Here is a 26,732-nt window from a genome sequence, read left to right on the forward strand (position 1 = left end):
AATAATAATAATAATAATAATAATAATAAATATATAATAATAATAATAATAATAATAATTAATAATAATAATAATAATAATAATAATAATAGTAATTAATAATAATTGTAATTATTATAGTTTTAATACTGTTAATCTGTAATAATAATAATAATTGTAATGAATAATAATTGTAATTATTATAGTTTTAATACTGTTAATCTGTAATAATAATAATAATTGTAATTAATAATAATTGTAATTATTATAGTTTTAATACTGTTAATCTGTAATAATAATAATAATAATAATTGTAATTAATAATAATTGTAATTATTATAGTTTTAATACTGTTAATCTGTAATAATAATAATAATTGTAATGAATAATAATTGTAATTATTATAGTTTTAATACTGTTAATCTGTAATAATAATAATAATTGTAATTAATAATAATTGTAATTATTATAGTTTTAATACTGTTAATCTGTAATAATAATAATAATAATAATAATAATAATAATAATAATAATTGTAATTAATAATAATTGTAATTATTATAGTTTTAATACTGTTAATCTGTAATAATAATAATAATAATAATAATAATAATAATAATAATAATAATAATAATAATAATAATAATAATTGTAATTAATAATAATTGTAATTATTATAGTTTTAATACTGTTAATCTGTAATAATAATAATAATTGTAATTAATAATAATTGTAATTATTATAGTTTTAATACTGTTAATCTGTAATAATAAAGTGTAGGCTACTTTCTAGTGCTGTACTGAAACCAAAAGACACTTGACTGTTTTGTTTTACTGTGAGTTGTGTGTCAGGAATTTTTTTACATTAAAGTTTGTCTGTACTTGGTTTGAAGGGAGACTTCCGGAGCTGTCCTTACATCGCTCTGAACCGCCAGGAGACTGACACCATGGAGTTCTTTAAGATCAAAACCCTGTCTGCTAATTCGCTGTGGGCTCTGCTGGGACACGCCCCTCAGGTTAGTGCACCCCGCCCCGCCACCGTCGTCGTGACAACCAGCGCATCATTATTGAGCTGTGATTGGTTGATGCTGTTGTGATTTTGCTCACTGACTGAAAGACTCAACACAAGGGCTTAGAAAGAGGAGTGGCTTGCCTCTACAACTCCTTGGCCAGAGGAGGATCTGAAATCGGGGGCAGAGAAGACTGAAAAGCATGTGTTAGGAATTGGGGTTTTAGGGTTCCCGAGTGGCTCAGCGGTCTAAGGCACTGCATCTCAGCGCTAGAGGCTTCACCACAGACCCTAGTTCGATCCCGGGTTGTATCACAACCGGCCATGATCAGGAATCCCATAGGGCGGCGCACAATTGGCTCAGCGTCGTCCGTGTATTTTCCGCTGCTCCAGTTGGCCTTTGTCCAAACCTGATAGTCACTCTGACCGAGTGCTTAGGAACCCTTACTGCTGTACTGAGATGGAACAGGAATTCAGCTACATTTCAATTATGGAATTCAGCTACATTTCAATTATGGAACTCAGTTACATTTCAACTATGGAACTCAGTTACATTTCAACTGTGGAACTCAGTTACATTTCAACTGTGGAATTCAGTTACATTTCAACTGTGGAATTCAGTTACATTTCAACTGTGGAATTCAGCTACATTTCAACTGTGGAATTCAGCTACATTTCAACTGTGGAATTCAGCTACATTTCAACTGTGGAATTCAGCTACATTTCAACTGTGGAATTCAGCTACATTTCAACTGTGGAATTCAGCTACATTTCAACTGTGGAATTCAGTTACATTTCAACTGTGGAATTCAGCTACATTTCAACTGTGGAATTCACACATCTTGCAGTGGTTACTTCATTCTTTTATTTTAAATGATATTTGCTCAGTTGGTAATATTATGTTGAATATTTCTGCTTCTTGATTCAGATTTCCGACTTACACAATACAATACAAACCAACTTTTTTGTCCATGTTACAACGAACAACAGAAATGTATTTTATAGCTGATATAGCTGTTTTGGGGGGAAGAGTAGGGTTGTGGCGGTCACCAAATTTCGTCGAACGGTGATTGACCCGTTAATTAACATAAACCCATTTAACATCTCCTGGCTTCCACACACAGCCCACAAGCCACTGATGCAGACCTTTGGAACATCTACATTTTAAAAAGTTTAATAAATCCATGTAATATAGTCTACCTACACCTTCACAATAAATCCATGTAATATAGTCTACCTACACCATCACAATAAATCCATGTAATATAGTCTACCTACACCTTCACAATAAATCCATGTAATATAGTCTACCTACACCATCACAATAAATCCATGTAATATAGTCTGTCTACACCATCACAATAAATCCATGTAATATAGTCTGTCTACACCATCACAATAAATCCATGTAATATAGTCTGTCTACACCATCACAATAAATCCATGTAATATAGTCTGTCTACACCATCACAATAAATCCATGTAATATAGTCTACACCATCACAATAAATCCATGTAATATAGTCTACACCATCACAATAAATCCATGTAATATAGTCTGTCTACACCATCACAATAAATCCATGTAATATAGTCTACACCATCACAATAAATCCATGTAATATAGTCTACACCATCACAATAAATCCATTATTTATTTTAGACAAGTCTAAAGAAAATGTAGTTTATTTCAGAAGAACAGAATAGCATACTCTGAGTTGTCCTTACGTTAGGGTCCTGATCTGGCTATGCCATGCGGCTGTGGGCTTCACCTAGTTCATTTAGCAGACAATATTTGCTTAGAATTCCGTGGCATTATTTTATGTTATAGTGTGAAGAAAACAATTGAACGTAGCTGAATAAAATGGAAAGGATATTTTCTCCAAACCATTTGAGGAAGGCGCACGTAGCAGAAGGCTTACGAGCGTGCATGTTTCATTAGCGGGATAACGCCATTTATCAGAAGGGACCGCAAATGTGATTATGCATCTAATGCTTTGTTATAAAGGTGCATTTTAATGGTGAAAATGACCTTCCCCCAAACTGGAAACTCACGCGCTGCAAATGTATCCCAGTTAGGCTCTACACCCCCTTGTAAAGCGGATTAATGTATGCCAGTTAGGCTCCACACCCCCAGTTAGGCTCTACACCCCCTTGTAAAGCGGATTAATGTATCCCAGTTAGGCTCTACACCCCCTTGTTAGGCTCTACACCCCCAGTTAGGCTCTACACCCCCTTGTAAAGCGGATTCATGTATCCCAGTTAGGCTCTACACCCCCAGTTAGGCTCTACACCCCCAGTTAGGCTCTACACCCCCATGTAAAGTGGATTCATGTATCCCAGTTAGGCTCTACACCCCCTTGTTAGGCTCTACACCCCCAGTTAGGCTCTACACCCCCTTGTAAAGCGGATTAATGTATGCCAGTTAGGCTCTACACCCCCAGTTAGGCTCTACACCCCCAGTTAGGCTCTACACCCCCTTGTAAAGCGGATTATTGTATGGAAGTTAGGCTCTACACCCCCTTGTAAAGCGGATTAATGTATGGAAGTTAGGCTCTACACCCCCTTGTAAAGTGGATTAATATATGGAAGTTAGGCTCTACACCCCCTTGTAAAGCGGATTAATGTATGGAAGTTAGGCTCTACACCCCCTTGTAAAGCGGATTAATGTATGGAAGTTAGGCTCTACACCCCCTTGTAAAGCGGATTAATGTATGGAAGTTAGGCTCTACACCCCCTTGTAAAGTGGATTAATATATGGAAGTTAGGCTCTACACCCCCTTGTAAAGCGGATTAATGTATGGAAGTTAGGCTCTACACCCCCTTGTAAAGCGGATTAATGTATGGAAGTTAGGCTCTACACCCCCTTGTAAAGTGGATTAATGTATGGAAGTTAGGCTCTACACCCCCTTGTAAAGCGGATTAATGTATGGAAGTTAGGCTCTACACCCCCTTGTAAAGTGGATTAATATATGGAAGTTAGGCTCTACACCCCCTTGTAAAGTGGATTAATGTATGGAAGTTAGGCTCTACACCCCCTTGTAAAGTGGATTAATATATGGAAGTTAGGCTCTACACCCCCTTGTAAAGCGGATTAATATATGGAAGTTAGGCTCTACACCCCCTTGTAAAGCGGATTAATGTATGCCAGTTAGGCTCTACACCCCCAGTTAGGCTCTACACCCCCAGTTAGGCTCTACACCCCCTTGTAAAGCGGATTAATGTATGCCAGTTAGGCTCTACACCCCCAGTTAGGCTCTACACCCCCTTGTAAAGCGGATTAATGTATCCCAGTTAGGCTCTACACCCCAGTTAGGCTCTACACCCCCAGTTAGGCTCTACACCCCCTTGTAAAGCGGATTAATGTATGGAAGTTAGGCTCTACACCCCCTTGTAAAGCGGATTAATGTATGGAAGTTAGGCTCTACACCCCCTTGTAAAGCGGATTAATGTATGGAAGTTAGGCTCTACACCCCCTTGTAAAGTGGATTAATATATGGAAGTTAGGCTCTACACCCCCTTGTAAAGTGGATTAATATATGGAAGTTAGGCTCTACACCCCCTTGTAAAGTGGATTAATGTATGGAAGTTAGGCTCTACACCCCCTTGTAAAGTGGATTAATATATGGAAGTTAGGCTCTACACCCCCTTGTAAAGCGGATTAATGTATGCCATGAGGTGTGATACCTCCTCTTTAATAGAGGCCATCACTCTGTTTTCTCACTCAGTTGCATCGCCTATAGAAATGTTGCGCAACATTTGATCACGTCTTTTCATTATGTTTTACACAACATTTTGCACTGATGTCAGAGTGATTAGAGGGACAATAGAGTGCTGAGTACCAGGCAGTTATCAAGTTGGGTAGGCTATTAATGACCAGCAGTAGCATCAGAGCTTGGAGAAGCCTAATTACCGTGACTAAACGGTCACGGGAAATTTGAATGCCTTCATGACTCGTGACCGCCGGTAATACGGTCACCGCAACAGTCCTAGTCAAGGGTACACATTGTTCTGAGGTCCCACCATACTGGGTCCAGTGACACAACATTGATCATAGGTCCCACCCTTCTGGGTCCAGTGACATGACATTGATCCGAGGTTCCACCATACTGGGTCATGACCTTAAGGCTTCCATTACAGATGTAGCCTACACCCATCTCTAGAGCCGCTGACCCGGACTGACCCAGACACACACGCTGTACGAGGCCCTACCAGCCCTTCCACTCGATCCAGTCATCAGTCTCCAGCGGACCCTAGCCCAGGACCCTAGCCCATAGCCCAGGACCCTAGCCCCTAGCCCAGGACCCTAGCCCAGGACCCTAGCCCAGGACCCTAGCCCAGGACCCTAGCCCAGGACCCTAGCCCAGAGCCCAGGACCCAGAGCCCAGGACCCAGAGCCCAGGACCCAGAGCCCTAGCCCTGCCCAGGGGGACTCGCTGTGTTACAACATATTATATTCTTAAATGGAGGCTGAATGGCTCTCCATAAGGCAAACCACCTTACACACACGCCGTTATCTCACTGTGGCCGTTATCTCACTGTGGCCGTTATCTCACTGTGGCCGTTATCTCACTGGCCGTTATCTCACTGTGGCCGTTATCTCACTGAGGCCGTTACCTCAGGTCCTGGAGATTACAGCTGTCCTCACTGTGGCCGTTACCTCACTGTGGCCGTTACCTCACTGTGGCCGTTACCTCACTGTGGCCGTTACCTCACTGTGGCCGTTACCTCACTGTGGCCGTTACCTCACTGTGGCCGTTACTTCAGGTCCTGGAGATTACAGCTGTCCTCACTGTGGCCGTTGGCTCACTGTGGCCGTTGGCTCACTGTGGCCGTTGGCTCAGGTCCTGGAGATTACAGCTGTCCTCGCTGTGGCCGTTACCTCAGGTCCTGGAGATTACAGCTCTCCTAGCTGTGGCCGCTACCTCGCTGTGGCCACTACCTCAGGTCCTGGAGATCACAGCTTTCCTCACTGTGGCCGTTATCTCACTGTGGCCGTTATCTCACTGTGACCGTTACCTCGGGTCCTGGAGATTACAGCTGTCCTCACTGTGGCCGTTACCTCACTCTGGCCGTTACCTCAGGTCCTGGAGATTACAGCTGTCCTCGCTGTGGCCATTACCTTGCTGTGGCCGTTACCTCGCTGTGGCCGCTACCTCAGGTCCTGGAGATTACAGCTGTCCTCACTGTGGCTGTTACCTCAGGTCCTGGAGATTACAGCTGTCCTCACTGTGGCTGTTACCTCAGGTCCTGGAGATTACAGCTGTCCTCACTGTGGCTGTTACCTCAGGTCCTGGAGATTACAGCTGTCCTCACTGTGGCTGTTACCTCAGGTCCTGGAGATTACAGCTGTCCTCACTGTGGCCGTTACCTCACTGTGGCCGTTACCTCACTGTGGCCGTTACCTCACTGTGGCCGTTACCTCACTGTGGCCGTTACCTCACTGTGGCCGTTACCTCACTGTGGCCGTTACCTCACTGTGGCCGTTACCTCACTGTGGCCGTTACCTCACTGTGGCCGTTACCTCACTGTGGCTGTTACCTCAGGTTGTCTTCTGTATTAAGTTTGATAGCAGCCCAATTTTTTGCACTTTCCTCATTTGGAAAAGTTTTCTGAAGAATGTGTTTGGTCCAGTAATAAAACACAAAGCATTTTTTATTTTTTTCAACAGATGAAAATTGTGGTAGAAATTACCATCGTTTTCAGATTTATTTTCTCCATAATTGGAAAAAAGCTCTTCAAAGAAAAGCCAGTGATTGTTGAAATAATTATCTCCAGTGTGTCTAGAAACCCCTTGCCGCAGAGTGTGTAGGAGTCCTCTGAGCTTGGGCAATTACACAAAGACAAGTGCTGCGGAGTCCCAGGTGTCTGTTCTTCGCTATAGCAGTGTAGCACAACGGCACTGTACCCACTCACAGAGCACCAGACCGGTGATGAACGCTACCCTTTTTAATGTAACGGTGGCTAATTAAACTCCGTCGTTCTATTATCTCTGTCGTTCTATTATCTCTGCTGAGCGCCGAGCCACGGTGAAGAGTACGGCGGAGAGATCCCATGTCCGTCTGTATTGAAGATAACTCAATAGGCCTGGTGGATGTTATTCATCTGTCTACTGTGTATTCAGTCCATCCACCCCCTCCTCCTCCTTGTAGGACGATGCCATCATTCTCAAGCCCTCTTTTTGTTCATTGGGTGAAACAGTAACATGTGGAAATCCATGTTTTAGATGTAACACAATGGTTAGAAGATGAAGACGTCTGCAGTTGTAGTCAGAATTGACTATTAATATATTTGAATACGTTTACATCTTTTTTTAACCTTTTTATTTAACTAGGCAAGTCAGTTAAGAACACATTCTTAGTTACAATGACGGCCTACCGGGGAACAGTGGGTTAACTGCCTTGTTCAGGTGCAGAAACCACTAGGCTACCTCCTACCCACTGTCTAGGGGCCACAGGTCTGTATTGTATCATATCCTACCCACTGTCTAGGGGCCACAGGTCTGTATCATATCCTACCCACTGTCCAGGGGCCACAGGTCTGTATCATATCCTACCCACTGTCCAGGGGCCACTGGTCTGTATCATATTCTACCCACTGTCCAGGGGCCACAGGTCTATATCATACTCTACCCACTGTCCAGGGGCCACGGGTCTGTATCATATCCTACCCACTGTCCAGGGGCCACGGGTCTGTATCATATCCTACCCACTGTCCAGGGGCCACGGGTCTGTATCATATCCTACCCACTGTCCAGGGGCCACAGGTCTGTATCATATCCTACCCACTGTCCAGGGGCCACGGGTCTGTATCATATCCTACCCACTGTCCAGGGGCCACGGGTCTGTATCATGTCCTACCCACTGTCCAGGGGCCACAGGTCTGTATCACATCCTACCCACTGTCTAGGTACCACAGGTCTGTATCTACCTGCCCCCCCCTAACCACTAGGCTACCTGCCCCCCCCCCCCCCTAACCACTAGGTCTGTATCATATCCTACCCACTGTCCAGGGGCCACAGGTCTGTATCATATCCTACCCACTGTCCAGGGGCCACAGGTCTGTATCATATCCTACCCACTGTCCAGGGGCCACAGGTCTGTATCATATCCTACCCACTGTCCAGGGGCCACAGGTCTGTATCATATCCTACCCACTGTCTAGGGGCCACAGGTCTGTATCATATCCTACCCACTGTCCAGGGGCCACAGGTCTGTATCATATCCTACCCACTGTCCAGGGGCCACAGGTCTGTATCGTATCCTACCCACTGTCCAGGGGCCCCAGGTCTGTATCGTATCCTAACCACTGTCCAGGGGCCCCGGTAACATGCATACTAAAACACTCGTTGTATTGTAACGTTCTGTTATTGCTCTGAGTTGATGATGTCATCCCCGCAGTTGATTTCTCCATTGTCTGTCTATGCGATCTAGTCATCCTAGGTTACGACTGGCTCCCAAAATGCCACCCTAATACCTAATGGGTCCTGGTCAGAAGTAGTGCACTGAATAGGGTGCGGTGTGGGACACACAGCGTAGATTCTAATTCCGAACCCTGTTCCCATCTGTTATGTTGAATCCCACATAAACCAGTTAACAGACACTTTGGCCCATTTCTTTTTCTGTGTGTGTCTGTTGTCTTGATAATCAGCCGTTAATAATGCTCAGCATCAATATGCTCTTTTTAAACCCCATTTTGCTTTAGTTAATGGAGTCACAGAGAGGCGGTCAGTGAATGCTCTGGGGGTTAATGACATTAAGACATGTTTGTAAAGGGCTAAATTAAATCAGTCGTAGATTGTAGCTCCGTCAAGTCATGCCAGACAACCAGACAACCCCATTGAAGAAAGAGAGCGGGGGAGAGGCAGAGAGGGGGGGAGATTCCTACTCTAACCTCCTCGCAGCAAATGCACTTTATGTTGTAGGGACATAAAGTAAGTGGGTCTGGGATGTGAATGGAGCTAAATGGTTATTGGTGCTAGCTGGGTCTCTACTGGCTTCCGGTTGGTCCTGTTATCCCTGTTGCTTCATCGGTTTACGCTGCTGCTGCTACTCTATCGTATATCCTGATGCCTAGTCACCTTACATATCCATCACTACAGTATCCCTGTACATTGTTAATATGGTACTGACCCTGTATATAGTCTCCTTCCCCCTATACATATCTACCTCCATCACTACAGTATCCCTGTCCCCTTACCCCTATACATATCTACCTCCATCACTACAGTATCCCTGTACATTGTTAATATGGTACTGACCCTGTATATAGTCACCTTCCCCCTATACATATCTACCTCCATCACTACAGTATCCCTGTACATTGTTAATATGGTACTGACCCTGTATATAGTCACCTTCCCCCTATACATATCTACCTCCATCACTACAGTATCCCTGTACATTGTTAATATGGTACTGACCCTGTATATAGTCACCTTCCCCCTATACATATCTACCTCCATCACTACAGTATCCCTGTACATTGTTAATATGGTACTGACCCTGTATATAGTCACCTTCCCCCTATACATATCTACCTCCATCACTACACTATCCCTGTCCCCTTACCCCTATACATATCTACCTCCATCACTACACTATCCCTGTCCCCTTACCCCTATACATATCTACCTCCATCACTCCAGTATCCCTGTACATTGTTGATAGAAACTGGGGTTCAGGCTGGGAGATGGACGGCGCAGATAGACACTGGGGTTCAGGCTGGGAGACGGACGGCGCAGATAGACACTGGGGTTCAGGCTGGGAGACGGACGGTGCAGATAGACACTGGGGTTCAGGACTGACCTCCAGTCTTCATTGAGGAGATTACGGAGTAGTTTGGTTCATCAGGCTGACCTCCAGGCTACATGGAGATTACTGACTAGTTTGGTTCATCAGACTGACCACCAGTCTACATGGATCACCAGACTGACCCCCAGTCTTCATGGAGGAGATTACTGAGTAGTTTGGTTCATCAGGCTGACTTCCAGGCTAAATGGAGATTACTGACTAGTTTGGGTCATCAGGCTGACCTCCAGGCTTCATGGAGGAGATTACTGAGTAGTTTGGGTCATTAGGTTTACCCCCGGTCCTGAAGTTATTGAGGGATGATGTTTTGGCAATGTGGAGATGATAGTTCTAGTGTATGGTACCTCCTGTATCTGATAGAGAATTGACTGTGAGGTGTGTCAGTGGGGAGGGTGAAGGTTATCAGTGTCTTGTTTTATATAGATGGATTTCAGAATTAACCTGGTAGAATCCATTGAAGGGTTTAAGGTAAACTGTCTGGGACCTGGTAGAATCCATTGAAGGGTTTAAGGTAAACTGTCTGGGACCTGGTAGAATCCATTGAAGGGTTTAAGGTAAACTGTCTGGGACCTGGTAGAATCCATTGAAGGGTTTAAGGTAAACTGTCTGGGACCTGGTAGAATCCATTGAAGGGTTTAAGGTAAACTGTCTGGGACCTGGTAGAATCCATTGAAGGGTTTAGGTAAACTGTCTGGGACCTGGTAGAATCCATTGAAGGGTTTAAGGTAAACTGTCTGGGACCTGGTAGAATCCATTGAAGGGTTTAAGGTAAACTGTCTGGGACCTGGTAGAATCCATTGAAGGGTTTAAGGTAAACTGTCTGGGACCTGGTAGAATCCATTGAAGGGTTTAGGGTAAACTGTCTGGGACCTGGTAGAATCCATTGAAGGGTTTAGGTAAACTGTCTGGGACCTGGTAGAATCCATTGAAGGGTTTAGGTAAACTGTCTGGGACCTGGTAGAATCCATTGAAGGGTTTAGGTGAACTGTCTGGGACCTGGTAGAATCCATTGAAGGGTTTAGGTAAACTGTCTGGGACCTGGTAGAATCCATTGAAGGGTTTAAGGTAAACTGTCTGGGACCTGGTAGAATCCATTGAAGGGTTTAAGGTAAACTGTCTGGGACCTGGTAGAATCCATTGAAGGGTTTAAGGTAAACTGTCTGGGACCTGGTAGAATCCATTGAAGGGTTTAGGTAAACTGTCTGGGACCTGGTAGAATCCATTGAAGGGTTTAAGGTAAACTGTCTGGGACCTGGTAGAATCCATTGAAGGGTTTAGGTAAACTGTCTGGGACCTGGTAGAATCCATTGAAGGGTTTAAGGTGAACTGTCTGGGACCTGGTAGAATCCATTGAAGGGTTTAAGGTAAACTGTCTGGGACCTGGTAGAATCCATTGAAGGGTTTAAGGTAAACTGTCTGGGACCTGGTAGAATCCATTGAAGGGTTTAAGGTAAACTGTCTGGGACCTGGTAGAATCCATTGAAGGGTTTAAGGTAAACTGTCTGGGACCTGGTAGAATCCATTGAAGGGTTTAAGGTAAACTGTCTGGGACCTGGTAGAATCCATTGAAGGGTTTAAGGTAAACTGTCTGGGACCTGGTAGAATCCATTGAAGGGTTTAGGTAAACTGTCTGGGACCTGGTAGAATCCATTGAAGGGTGTAGGTAAACTGTCTGGGACCTGGTAGAATCCATTGAAGGGTTTAAGGTAAACTGTCTGGGACCTGGTAGAATCCATTGAAGGGTTTAGGTAAACTGTCTGGGACCTGGTAGAATCCATTGAAGGGTTTAGGTAAACTGTCTGGGACCTGGTAGAATCCATTGAAGGGTTCAGGTAAACTGTCTGGGACCTGGTAGAATCCATTGAAGGGTTTAAGGTAAACTGTCTGGGACCTGGTAGAATCCATTGAAGGGTTTAAGGTAAACTGTCTGGGACCTGGTAGAATCCATTGAAGGGTTTAAGGTAAACTGTCTGGGACCTGGTAGAATCCATTGAAGGGTTCAGGTAAACTGTCTGGGACCTGGTAGAATCCATTGAAGGGTTTAGGTAAACTGTCTGGGACCTGGTAGAATCCATTGAAGGGTTTAAGGTAAACTGTCTGGGACCTGGTAGAATCCATTGAAGGGTTTAAGGTAAACTGTCTGGGACCTGGTAGAATCCATTGAAGGGTTTAAGGTAAACTGTCTGGGACCTGGTAGAATCCATTGAAGGGTTTAAGGTAAACTGTCTGGGACCTGGTAGAATCCATTGAAGGGTTTAAGGTAAACTGTCTGGGACCTGGTAGAATCCATTGAAGGGTTTAAGGTAAACTGTCTGGGACCTGGTAGAATCCATTGAAGGGTTTAAGGTAAACTGTCTGGGACCTGGTAGAATCCATTGAAGGGTTTAAGGTAAACTGTCTGGGACCTGGTAGAATCCATTGAAGGGTTTAAGGTAAACTGTCTGGGACCTGGTAGAATCCATTGAAGGGTTTAAGGTAAACTGTCTGGGACCTGGTAGAATCCATTGAAGGGTTTAAGGTAAACTGTCTGGGACCTGGTAGAATCCATTGAAGGGTTTAAGGTAAACTGTCTGGGACCTGGTAGAATCCATTGAAGGGTTTAAGGTAAACTGTCTGGGACCTGGTAGAATCCATTGAAGGGTTTAAGGTAAACTGTCTGGGACCTGGTAGAATCCATTGAAGGGTTTAAGGTAAACTGTCTGGGACCTGGTAGAATCCATTGAAGGGTTTAAGGTAAACTGTCTGGGACCTGGTAGAATCCATTGAAGGGTTTAAGGTAAACTGTCTGGGACCTGGTAGAATCCATTGAAGGGTTTAAGGTAAACTGTCTGGGACCTGGTAGAATCCATTGAAGGGTTTAAGGTAAACTGTCTGGGACCTGGTAGAATCCATTGAAGGGTTTAAGGTAAACTGTCTGGGACCTGGTAGAATCCATTGAAGGGTTTAAGGTAAACTGTCTGGGACCTGGTAGAATCCATTGAAGGGTTTAAGGTAAACTGTCTGGGACCTGGTAGAATCCATTGAAGGGTTTAGGTAAACTGTCTGGGACCTGGTAGAATCCATTGAAGGGTTTAGGTAAACTGTCTGGGACCTGGTAGAATCCATTGAAGGGTTTAAGGTAAACTGTCTGGGACCTGGTAGAATCCATTGAAGGGTTTAAGGTAAACTGTCTGGGACCTGGTAGAATCCATTGAAGGGTTTAGGTAAACTGTCTGGGACCTGGTAGAATCCATTGAAGGGTTCAGGTAAACTGTCTGGGACCTGGTAGAATCCATTGAAGGGTTTAAGGTAAACTGTCTGGGAGGTATGAGTATTGATGAAAGTACATAATTGGTGCACATTAATGTTGTAAATAAACAAGATATTGAGTTTCTTAAACATATTATATATATTCCAACAGGAGACATGATAAATTACATCGTTTTTTCTCGCTACATGCTTCAACCCTCAGTGGTTCTGTGAGCTTTTGTGACCTACCACTTTGTGACCTACCACTTTGTGACCTACCACTTTGTGACCTACCACTTTGTGGCTGAGCTGTTGCTCCTAGACGTTTCCACTTCACAATAACAGCGTTGACCGGGGAAGCTTTAGCAGGGCAGGAAAAAATGTGTGTATACATGTATAGTTCCCAACTACATATAGGCTGATGGCTACACTGTTCCCCCAACTACATATAGGCTGATGGCTACACTGTTCCCCCAACTACATATAGGCTGATGGCTACACTGTTCCCCCAACTACATATAGGCTGATGGCTACACTGTTCCCCCAACTACATATAGGCTGATGGCTACACTGTTCCCCCAACTACATATAGGCTGATGGCTACGCTGTTCCCCCAACTACATATAGGCTGATGGCTACACTGTTCCCCCAACTACATATAGGCTGATGGCTACACTGTTCCCCCAACTACATATAGGCTGATGGCTACACTGTTCCCCCAACTACATATAGGCTGATGGCTACACTGTTCCCCCAACTACATATAGGCTGATGGCTACACTGTTCCCCCAACTACATATAGGCTGATGGCTATACTGTTCCCCCAACTACATATAGGCTGATGGCTACACTGTTCCCCCAACTACATATAGGCTGATGGCTACACTGTTCCCCCAACTACATATAGGCTGATGGCTACACTGTTCCCCCAACTACATATAGGCTGATGGCTACACTGTTCCCCCAACTACATATAGGCTGATGGCTACACTGTTCCCCCAACTACATATAGGCTGATGGCTACACTGTTCCCCCAACTACATATAGGCTGATGGCTACACTGTTCCCCCAACTACATATAGGCTGATGGCTACACTGTTCCCCCAACTACATATAGGCTGATGGCTACACTGTTCCCCCAACTACATATAGGCTGATGGCTACACTGTTCCCCCAACTACATATAGGCTGATGGCTACACTGTTCCCCCAACTACATATAGGCTGATGGCTACGCTGTTCCCCCAACTACATATAGGCTGATGGCTACGCTGTTCCCCCAACTACATATAGGCTGATGGCTACGCTGTTCCCCCAACTACATATAGGCTGATGGCTACGCTGTTCCCCCAACTACATATAGGCTGATGGCTACGCTGTTCCCCCAACTACATATAGGCTGATGGCTACGCTGTTCCCCCAACTACATATAGGCTGATGGCTACGCTGTTCCCCCAGCTACATATAGGCTGATGGCTACGCTGTTCCCCCAGCTACATATAGGCTGATGGCTACGCTGTTCCCCCAGCTACATATAGGCTGATGGCTACGCTGTTCCCCCAGCTACATATAGGCTGATAGAGAAACGTAGCTTTTCTTCACTGACGAAAGAGGGAGTCCGTCACAATGGCTGCATGGCGTTCTATTATTCAACAGAATTAGGTTGCCTGGTTGGAAACCTGTCTCTTTGGAAGCTGTTCTCTCCCTGGCAGCTCCACCTGATCTACTGGGGTCAGAGGGAACGGACTGCAATACAACAGGGCTTTGATTCAATCTGATAGCGGGATATAGGCCTTGGGTCATTTTCTGATTGAGCTGATATATGCAGCGTTTAGTGCGTGAATGATCTCCTCCACCAAGGCCTTTTGAAGCCATAATGTCAATCTACCATCTGAGTCCCGGACCAGTGATTTTGTTTCATCCTCCTTTTCTCTGCTTCTGCCCCCCCCCCCCAGACAGGAAGCAACAGCTTGTCAATATAGCTAGTGGGCAGAGGTGTATGTAGAGGTATAGACCCGAGGTCACAGTCCCCCACTGACCCCTGAGAGAGGTTACAAACGGTCAGAGACATGTCCAATCCAGACTGACCACCATAACTGTAAAACAAACATCACTTTTTGGGGGGGGGGGGGGAGGAGGGAATGTTTTAGTTTGTGAAATTTGATGGGGAGATTTACACGTGGAGGACCACTGTTTTTGTATGTAAATAAAAAAATACAACAAATAAGATTTCTCTCCTAAACGAACGGTGACTACTTATCTCACATCTCCTCTGTCCTCCCCTGTAGGTGACAGTGAAGATGTATAAACGTGGAGCTCCAGGCTGGCTGGGGAAGCCCCTGACGTCCACCAGCACCATCCCCCACAACACACAGGTCATCTTCCGGATCAACGGAGAGGAAACGGACGCCAGGATCCCCGCTAACACCATCCAAAGCATCACACTCAGCATATGACTCTTTTTACCCATGGTTACGGCCCAAATGTCACCCTATATAGGACACTACTTTTAGTGTCACCCTATATAGTACACTACTTTTAGTGCGCTGGTATATGGACTAGGGTGCCACTTTGGGATCCATCACAGACAGTGGATCTGTATGAGAAACTAGCCTGTTCTCCACGGTCTGCAGGTTTTAGGTGTGTGTGCAGTTTTCTAAACTACCAGGTTAGGTATCTGTTGAATCAGACTCTATTTAAACTAGTTTTTTGGCCCTTAAGACCAGAAGGGCAAAGGGATTGTTGGTAACTGAAGGACCCTGTAGTCCGGCTTCAGGGACCTCCTCCTATACTAGTTATCTCACAACAATAACAATATATACCTGCTGTTTTTAATTATGTATATGAGTACCTTTTTATCACATGGATCACTTAGTTGTGGTCCACAGCCTCCTGCAGGCCACCAAACATCCCTTACCCACAGCCTCCTGCAGGCCACCAAACATCCCTTACCCACAGCCTCCTGCAGGCCACCAAACATCCCTTACCTGCAGGCCACCAAACATCCCTTACCCACAGCCTCCTGCAGGCCACCAAACATCCCTCAACCACAGCTACACAGCCTCCTGCAGGCCACCAAACATCCCTCCACCACAGCCTCCTGCAGGCCACCAAACATCCCTTATCCACAGCATCCTGCAGGCCACCAAACATCCCTCAACCACAGCTCCACTTGTCACCCTGTAGTCAAACCATTGTTATGCTGAAAATCTGTTTCATAATCAGCACTTAGCCTAATGTAAACTTCCCCTGTTCACAGACCGACTCGCCTTGTTCCATCCGCGGTGGCCTGTCATACTCAACGACAATATTATGTTAATGGAGATGGTTCAGAACAATTAGCCTGATTAAACTTACTCTTGTTTTGAATGATAATTCTAGTGTCTGGCCCCTGCCATGAACGTAGACGTTAACTAGCCGTTATGTCAGTTGGTTTAATTGTGTCACCCACTACATGGTTCAGCTGCGGAGTGTGTACCTGACGTGCTAATTGTTACAGTTTAAAAACCGCTGTCCCTTTTAGTGTTAATGAGGGCTGGGGAAGGTACCTGTATTACTGACTGGCCCCTTAGTGTTAATGAGGGCTGGGGAAGGTGCCTGTATTACTGACTGGCCCCTTAGTGTTAATGCGGGCTGGGGAAGGTGCCTGTATTACTGACTGGCCCCTTGGTGTTAATGAGGGCTGGGGAGGGTACCTGTATTACTGACTGGCCCCTTGGTGTTAATGAGGGCTGGGGAGGGTACCTGTATTACTGACTGGCCCCTTAGTGTTAATGAGGGCTGGGGAAGGTACCTGTGTTACTGACTGGCCCCTTAGTGTTAATGAGGGCTGGGGAAGGTACCTGTATTACTGACTGGCCCCTTAGTGTTACCTGTATTACTGACTGGCCCCTTAGTGTTAATGAGGGCTGGGGAAGGTACCTGTATTACTGACTGGCCCCTTAGTGTTACCTGTATTACTGACTGGCCCCTTAGTGTTAATGAGGGCTGGGGAAGGTACCTGTATTACTGACTGGCCCCTTAGTGTTAATGAGGGCTGGGGAAGGTACCTGTGTTACTGACTGGCCCCTCAGTGTTAATGAGGGCTGGGGAAGGTACCTGTATTACTGACTGGCCCCTTAGTGTTAATGAGGGCTGACGTTTTTTTGGGGGGGAGGGGCTAATATGCTCTTCTCTCAAGAGGATCTTCAAGAGCTCACGTGTTCAGACCCAAACCTGTGTTCAAATACTATTTTTTTTAAATAATTTTCAGCACTTTAGCTGTGCTTGATTTGAGCTTGCCTGTTTCAATAGAAAAGTCCCACAAGTACAAACCTGGCACCCCAGGCAGGCTTAAGCAAACGCTTGAAGTATTTGAAAGATTTTCAAATACTATTTGAACCCAGTTCTGGCTCAACCAGGCTTGCCCAGTACCATTTTAATTCCTAGCTTTTAGTGGCACGACCTGTCACTCCACTGCTTTGCTAACAGCTAGCAATTGTATTTACTGTGTCTGGTGTTGGGCCTAAATAATGTTATTTCTACCAGGATATCAGTGCCTTGAGCTAATTCAGGAGGGAAATCTCTGTGGCATCTCGCTGACTAGCATCTCTCTCTACCTGAAACGACACCATACTCCACTCCAGCTCCTCACTTTCCCAAAGGTCTGTTTTTCTACATGTGCCTGGGGGTTAGGATGTTTGTTGGGTGTGGGAGCACTGAGCAGCACTACCCCCATATATATAATACCTACTCTCTATTCTCAGTGAAACCGTGGTTGCCTTGGGGGAGCCATTTTTCCAAGACGTTTTTCATGGTTTGTGTGTTGTTTTATACCTATCGGGTGTGCATTCAGAATGGATGTGTTTTAATATGTAACTATACCTACGTCGTACTTTCTGAATGTGTCGTTGGGCTTTGATATATGTTCTCCTACTCGGCCGACTCAATGGCGCGTTCTCAGGAAAATGTATCTTTTTGAGACCCTATCCTCCAACTAGTTTTACAAAGACAGTAGACCTGCTGTGGGACTCTAAAAGGAGATCTACTGTAGACCTGCTGTGGGACTCTAAAAGGAGATCTACAGTAGACCTGCTGTGGGACTCTAAAAGGAGCTCTACAGTAGACCTGCTGTGGGACTCTAAAAGGAGATCTACTGTAGGTTTGCTGTGGGACTCTAAAAGGAGATCTACAGTAGGTTTGCTGTGGGACTCTAAAAGGAGATCTACAGTAGGTTTGCTGTGGGACTCTAAAAGGAGATCTACAGTAGACCTGCTGTGGGACTCTAAAAGGAGATCTACAGTAGACCTGCTGTGGGACTCTAAAAGGAGATCTACAGTAGACCTGCTGTGGGACTCTAAAAGGAGATCTACAGTAGACCTGCTGTGGGACTCTAAAAGGAGATCTACAGTAGGTTTGCTGTGGGACTCTAAAAGGAGATCTACAGTAGGTTTGCTGTGGGACTCTAAAAGGAGATCTACAGTAGACCTGCTGTGGGACTCTAAAAGGAGATCTACAGTAGACCTGCTGTGGGACTCTAAAAGGAGATCTACAGTAGACCTGCTGTGGGACTCTAAAAGGAGATCTACAGTAGACCTGCTGTGGGACTCTAAAAGGAGATCTACAGTAGACCTGCTGTGGGACTCTAAAAGGAGATCTACAGTAGACCTGCTGTGGGACTCTAAAAGGAGATCTACTGTAGACCTGCTGTGGGACTCTAAAAGGAGATCTACTGTAGACCTGCTGTGGGACTCTAAAAGGAGATCTACAGTAGACCTGCTGTGGGACTCTAAAAGGAGATCTACAGTAGACCTGCTGTGGGACTCTAAAAGGAGATCTACAGTAGACCTGCTGTGGGACTCTAAAAGGAGATCTACAGTAGACCTGCTGTGGGACTCTAAAAGGAGATCTACAGTAGACCTGCTGTGGGACTCTAAAAGGAGATCTACAGTAGACCTGCTGTGGGACTCTAAAAGGAGATCTACAGTAGACCTGCTGTGGGACTCTAAAAGGAGATCTACAGTAGACCTGCTGTGGGACTCTAAAAGGAGATCTACAGTAGACCTGCTGTGGGACTCTAAAAGGAGATCTACAGTAGACCTGCTGTGGGACTCTAAAAGGAGATCTACAGTAGACCTGCTGTGGGACTCTAAAAGGAGATCTACAGTAGACCTGCTGTGGGACTCTAAAAGGAGATCTACAGTAGACCTGCTGTGGGACTCTAAAAGGAGATCTACAGTAGACCTGCTGTGGGACTCTAAAAGGAGATCTACAGTAGACCTGCTGTGGGACTCTAAAAGGAGATCTACAGTAGACCTGCTGTGGGACTCTAAAAGGAGATCTACAGTAGGTTTGCAGATTATACTGAACATTTTTAAAAACAGTCTTGACAATACTACAAGCACCTATACCATTTTGTATTCAAAGGCATAATTAAGCCATACACTGCATGCTTATTTTACCATTTAGATATTATTTTTTATAGAAATCTTTAGTGATTTTATTAAATGATCTATTCAAATGTTTGTACTATGAATTTTTAAAAATAAAATGGTGTGAGAAATGTAATCTTGGTAGTGTATCCTGAAGTCTCTCTCTCAGTACTTGCACATCTCTGCACTCATCACTACACTGAGCAAACATATCAAATGCAACATGTGAAGTGTTGGTTCCGTGTTTCAGCAACATGTGAAGTGTTGGTCCCGTGTTTCAGCAACATGTGAAGTGTTGGTCCCGTGTGTCAGCAACATGTGAAGTGTTGGTCCCGCGGTTCAGCAACATGTGAAGTGTTGGTTCCGCGGTTCAGCAACATGTGAAGTGTTGGTCCCGCGGTTCAGCAACATGTGAAGTGTTGGTCCCGCGGTTCAGCAACATGTGAAGTGTTGGTCCCGCGGTTCAGCAACATGTGAAGTGTTGGTTCCGCGGTTCAGCAACATGTGAAGTGTTGGTTCCGTGTTTCAGCAACATGTGAAGTGTTGGTCCCACGGTTCAGCAACATGTGAAGTGTTGGTTCCATGTTTCAGCAACATGTGAAGTGTTGGTTCCATGTTTCAGCAACATGTGAAGTGTTGGTTCCATGTTTCAGCAACATGTGAAGTGTTGGTTCCATGTTTCAGCAACATGTGAAGTGTTGGTTCCATGTTTCAGCAACATGTGAAGTGTTGGTTCCGCGTTTCAGCAACATGTGAAGTGTTGGTTCCATGTTTCAGCAACATGTGAAGTGTTGGTTCCATGTTTCAGCAACATGTGAAGTGTTGGTTCCATGTTTCAGCAACATGTGAAGTGTTGGTTCCGCGTTTCAGCAACATGTGAAGTGTTGGTTCCATGTTTCAGCAACATGTGAAGTGTTGGTTCCATGTTTCAGCAACATGTGAAGTGTTGGTTCCATGTTTCATGCGCTGAAATAAAAAAGATCGCAGAACTTTGTGGACAGGTGTGGCGTATCAAGAAGCTGATTAAACAGCAGGATCATTACACAGGTGCACCTTGTGCTGGGGACAATAAAAGGCCACTCTAAAATGTGCAGTTATGTCACAACACAATGCCACAGACCCAAGGTGAGGGAGCGTTGCAACTGGCATGCTGACTGCAGGAATGTCCAGAGTTGTTGCCAGAGAATTGAATGTTAATTTCTCTACTACATGCTGCCTCCAATGTCATTTTAGAGAATTTGACCTCACAACCACAGATCATGTCAGCCCGGGACCTCCACCAGCCCGGGACCTCCACCAGCCCGGGGACCTCCACCAGCCCAGGACGTCCACATCCGGCATCTTCACCTGCGAGATCGTCTGAGACCAGCTACCCGGACAACTGGTGAAACTGTGGGTTCGCAGAACCGAAGAATTTCTGCACAAACTGTCAGAAACCATCTCAGAGAAGCTTGTGTGATGCTAGTCTTCCCTCACCAGGGTCTTGAACTGACTGCAGTCTGGCGCCGTAACCAACGTTTTTGTGGGTAAATGCTGGAGAAGTGTGCTCTTCATGGATGAATCCCGTTTTCAGCTGTGCCGGGCAGATGGCAGTCGTGTGGGCGAGCGGTTTGCTGATGTCAACGTTGTGAACACAGTGCCCCATGGTGGCAGTGGGGTTATGATGTGGGCAGGCATAAACTACAGACAACGAACACAATTGCATTTTATTGATGGCAATTTGAATGCACAGGGATACTGTGGCGAGATCCTGAGGCCCATCACTACTTTCTATGACTTCGTCGATCGCTACTTTCTATGACATCGTCGATCGCTACTTTCTATGACATCGTCGATCGCTACTTTCTATGACATCGTCGATCGCTACTTTCTATGACATCGTCGATCGCTACTTTGCCACACGGTTTCATCAAAGTATTTTGGGGGAGATAGTGGATATTTATCCATCAGCAGCAGTCCTTTATTCCCTAGCCTTCAACAGTCTGATGTCTGAACCATGGTGGATCCTAGCCTTCAACAGCCTGATGTCTGAACCATGGTGGATCCTAGCCTTCAACAGCCTGATGTCAGAACCATGGTGGATCCTAGCCTTCAACAACCTGTATGATGTCTGAACCATGGTGGATCCTAGCCTTCAACAACCTGTATGATGTCTGAACCATGGTGGATCCTAGCCTTCAACAACCTGTATGATGTCTGAACCATGGTGGATCCTAGCCTTCAACAGCCTGATGTCTGAACCATGGTGGATCCTAGCCTTCAACAACCTGTATGATGTCTGAACCATGGTGGATCCTAGCCTTCAACAACCTGTATGATGTCTGAACCATGGTGGATCCTAGCCTTCAACAACCTGTATGATGTCTGAACCATGGTGGATCCTAGCCTTCAACAGCCTGAGTGATGTCTGAACCATGGTGGATCCTAGACTTCAACAGCCTGATTTCTGAACCATGGTGGATCCTAGCCTTCAACAGCCTGAGTGATGTCTGAACCATGGTGGATCCTAGCCTTCAACAGCCTGATGTCTGAACCATGGTGGATCCTAGCCTTCAACAGCCTGCGTGATGTCTGAACCATGGCGGATGGGCAGGGATTAGGATCGGATGAATGGAAGGCTGGCCACAGGTAGACAATGGGGGCTCTGTCGGGCACTAGTAGTGTGGTAGCCCGTTGGGAGGAGACGTTCCACACACACAGTTGGGAGGGGAAAGGGGATGTGGTGCAGAACTCTAGGTGGAGACCAGAACACAGAACACGGTGCAACCTACAAGGTAACAAGGTAACCTGATCCAGGCTGGAATTCCATAGGAACGACAGCAGATCAATGAGGGTTCTGTTTAAAGGGGAAATCACACAGGATATTGAGCTGAGTGCAGTGAACCCATCAAATTATACATGCGTCCTGTTGTGACTGTCTCTTTGTAATGGATGTTTAAATGAGCTGAAGATTTAACCGGATTTACAACTATACCTATCCCTGTTTCATTGTATTTATTTAACCAGGATAGTAGACTCAGTAACTATGTATTTAACCAGGATAGTCGACTCAGTAAACTATATGTATTTAACCAGGATAGTCGACTCAGTAACTATGTATGTATTTAACCGGGATAGTCGACTCAGTAACTATGTATGTATTTAACCGGGATAGTCGACTCAGTAACTATGTATGTATTTAACCGGGATAGTCGACTCAGTAACTATGTATGTATTTAACCAGGATAGTCGACTCAGTAACTATGTATGTATTTAACCGGGATAGTCGACTCAGTAACTATATATGTATTTAACCAGGATAGTCGACTCAGTAAACTATATGTATTTAACCGGGATAGTCGACTCAGTAACTATGTATGTATTTAACCAGGATAGTCGACTCAGTAAACTATGTATGTATTTAACGAGTAATCGGCCACTCAACCAGCTGTGTAAGGCCACTCAACCAGCTGTGTAAGGCCACTCAACCAGCTGTGTAAGGCCACTCAACCAGCTGTGTAAGGCCACTCAACCAGCTGTGTAAGGCCACTCAACCAGCTGTGTAAGGCCACTCAACCAGCTGTGTAAGGCCACTCAACCAGCTGTGTAAGGCCACTCAACCAGCTGTGTAAGGCCACTCAACCAGCTGTGTAAGGCCACTCAACCAGCTGTATGAGGCCATAAGCAAACAGGAAAATGCTCAGCCAGAAGTGGCGTTAATGCAGGCAACCTTAAATCCATTTGACCTAATTTCTACCAGCTGGTCACATGTGCAACCAGAGCAAGAAAACTCTAGACCACCTTTACTCCACACACAGAGATGCGTACCAAGCTGACCATAATTCTATCCTCCTGATTCCTGCTTACAAGCAAAAAATATAGCAGGAGGTACCAGTGACTCGCTCAATACGGAAGTAGTCAGATGATGCGGATTCAGGACTGTTTTGATAGCACAGACTGGGATATGTTCCGGGATTCATCCAATGGCATTGAGGAGTCATCGGCTTTATCAATAAATGCATCGACGACGTCGTCCCCACAGTGACCATACGTACATATCCCAACCAGAAGCCATGGATTACAGGCAACATCCGCATCAAGCTAAAGGCTGGAGCTGCCGCTTTCAAGGAGCGGGACACTAATCTGGACGCTTATAAGAAATCCTGCTATGCCATCAGACAAACCATCAAACAAGCAAAGCGTCAATACAGGATTAAGATTGAATCCTACTACACCGGCTCTGACGCTCGTCGGATGTGGCAGGGCTTGAAAACTATGTCGGACTACAAAGGGAAACCCAGACGGATTACCAGAGCTACCGAGTGACGCGAGCCTACCAGATGAACTAAATGCCTTTTATGCTTGCTTCAAGGCAAGCAACACTGAAGCATGCACGAGAGCACCAGCTGTTCTGGACGACTGTGTGATAACGCTCTCGGTAGCCGATGTGAATGCGAACACAGAAACATTGCCTTTAAAAGGTGCATAGCCGAAAAGAGGCAATGAGATTGAATCTAGCCCTTAGTTTGGACAAGATGATTCGGTAATGCTGAGTTTTACTGCTGTCTGAATTCAATTGTTACAAAAGTAATCTAGACAGGAAGAGTGGTTTGACCTTTGACCCCATCCAGCTCAGCCAGCTCCTGTAGATGTACCGCTGTAGTTATGACAGGATAACACCAGAGAGAGGTCAACACACTCTTTTAACTAGAATATTTTCTGAGCAGCAGGCCTGTTTGGCCCGGTAAGGGCCCTAGACAGTGAATTGTATTGTTTCTGAGAGTCTAACCTCACAGTGAACCTTCTGTTTACTCTAACTGGTGAAGCAGTCAGAGCTTCAGGAAGAGCCTCGGAAGGACTTCTACTGTGATTACTGAGCATGTGTACACACACACACACCATTACGGGGCACTGAAGTTTCTGGTATTTCTGGTATTTGACACTACTGTGAAATAGCTGTGACTCATTGGGACTGTAGTGAAATAGCTGTGACTCACTGGGACTGTAGTGAAATAGCTGTGACTCATTAGGACTGTAGTGAAATAGCTGTGACTCATTAGGACTGTAGTGAAATAGCTGTGACTCATTAGGACTGTAGTGAAATAGCTGTGACTCATTAGGACTGTAGTGAAATAGCTGTGACTCATTAGGACTGTAGTGAAATAGCTGTGACTCATTAGGACTGTAGGGTTTGTCGGATGCCAGGGGAACACTACTTGCCCCAATGCAATATTTTACAATCCAGATGTACACAGCTCTTAGACACTTACCTAGAAAGACACAGCTGTAATTGCTGCCAAAGGTGATTCTAACATGTATTGAGTCAGGGGTGTGAATACTAATATAAATTAGATATTTCTGTATTTCATTTTCAATAAATGCTCTAAAAACATGTTTTTACTTTTCCATTATGAGGTATAGTGTGTAGATGGGTGAGAGGGAAAAACATATTTAATCCATTTTGAATTCAGGCTGTAACACAACATGTTGTCAAAGGGGTAGGAATACTTTCTGAAGGCACGGATTGATTGTTTGAAATGATTAGATAATTAAAAGTAGTAAACTGCATCATCTGGGGAAAACATGACTTTAAAAAATTATCCAGGATAAAAACACAAGGCCTGAAGGCTCCGTGTTCCGTGTTAGAACATGGAACTCTCCACTACAATGAGCTGAAGGCTCTGTGTTCCGTGTTAGAACATGGAACTCTCCACTACAATGAGCTGAAGGCTCTGTGTTCCGTGTTAGAACATAGAACTCTCCACTACAATGACACTCGCTTTTCTTACCTGCACTATTCTGTTCATCCAAAATGTGGGTTTTCAAGAGGTTGAGAGTACTTATGGGCAAAGCAGTAATGCATTACTGTAATGCTTTTCTTTGTCAAAGCCAAGCATCTTTTGATATATTTTTCAATGGTGGTGATAAAGGAGTCATTATAGTTGGAAAAATGTAATAATGTGCAGTCCCATTTCACAGGCTTTTACACGATGCCTGCCTTCCTTAGATGATAAAAGGCCACGTACGGTCCAATTTCACAGGCTTTTACACGATGCCTGCCCCTTCCCTTTTCTCAGACACCCAGAGCTCTCTCTGGTCCATGACTGTGGCATTATAAGGCAACAAAGCATTTCAAGGTTGTTGTTTTGATCCAAAAGCCACTATATATTTTTCTCTCTTCTTTTGTTGTGTATATATGTTGTTTATCGAGTCATTGAATGTGTGGAATAGATTGGATAGTGGACTACTCTGAGACCTTATCTAGAAGATATTTAATGGGTACTTTGTATAGAGACTAGTGTGTAGATGACAAAAAGACAGTCTCTTTCTGAAATGGCACCCTATTCCCTACATGGTGCACTACTTTTGACCAGAGAAAAACATATCCATAATGTTGCATTAAGGGGTTAACAAGGACAAGAGCTGGGAGGACTGACTCAGTGACTCAGACAATGACCAGTACCCCAACCTCTAGTAAAATCATCAGGGACAAGAGCTGGGAGGACTGACTCAGTGACTCAGACAATGACCAGTACCCCAACCTCTAGTAAAATCATCAGGGACAAGTGACAGTTATTAATGTATGTGGGTATAACTGACAGTGACAGTTATTAATGTATGTGGGTATAACTGACAGTTATTAATGTATGTGGGTATAACTGACAGTTATTAATGTATGTGGGTATAACTGACAGTTATTAATGTATGTGGGTATAACTGACAGTTATTAATGTATGTGGGTATAACTGACAGTTATTAATGTATGTGGGTATAACTGACAGTTATTAATGTATGTGGGTATAACTGACAGTTATTAATGTATGTGGGTATAACTGACAGTTATTAATGTATGTGGGTATAACTGACAGTTATTAATGTATGTGGGTATAACTGACAGTTATTAATGTATGTGGGTATAACTGACAGTTATTAATGTATGTGGGTATAACTGACAGTTATTAATGTATGTGGGTATAACTGACAGTTATTAATGTATGTGGGTATAACTGACAGTTATTAATGTATGTGGGTATAACTGACAGTTATTAATGTATGTGGGTATAACTGACAGTAAAGAGACAGTTATTAATGTATGTGGGTATAACTGACAGTAAAGTGACAGTTATTAATGTATGTGGGTATAACTGACAGTAAAGAGACAGTTATTAATGTATGTGGGTATAACTGACAGTTATTAATGTATGTGGGTATAACTGACAGTAAAGTGACAGTTATAAATGTATGTGGGTATAACTGACAGTTATTAATGTATGTGGGTATAACTGACAGTTATTAATGTATGTGGGTATAACTGACAG

The 26,732-nt window shown here is 44.6% G+C and overlaps 1 protein-coding gene across 4 annotated transcripts in view; it reads left to right on the top strand.

Moving 5' to 3' along the window:
• LOC109886045 (uncharacterized) overlaps window positions 1–19,570 on the top strand; it is a 32,352-nt gene extending 12,782 nt beyond the window's left edge. For 2 of the 4 annotated variants that reach the window (XM_031820935.1, XM_031820936.1), the window contains exons 7-9: window positions 872–994; window positions 15,313–18,416; window positions 18,489–19,570. In XM_031820935.1, the coding sequence (XP_031676795.1) occupies window positions 872–994; window positions 15,313–15,480 (291 nt within the window). In that variant the 3' untranslated portion in view covers window positions 15,481–18,416; window positions 18,489–19,570. Of the gene's footprint in view, window positions 1–871; window positions 995–15,312; window positions 18,417–18,488 lie in introns of those variants that run through there. The other 2 variants (XM_031820934.1, XM_031820933.1) reach the window with 2 other exon arrangements.
• The last annotated feature ends 7,162 nt before the right edge of the window (window positions 19,571–26,732 follow it).

This window comes from Oncorhynchus kisutch, unplaced genomic scaffold, assembly GCF_002021735.2.
Source record: "Oncorhynchus kisutch isolate 150728-3 unplaced genomic scaffold, Okis_V2 scaffold3749, whole genome shotgun sequence".
NCBI classification, from domain to species: domain Eukaryota; kingdom Metazoa; phylum Chordata; class Actinopteri; order Salmoniformes; family Salmonidae; genus Oncorhynchus; species Oncorhynchus kisutch.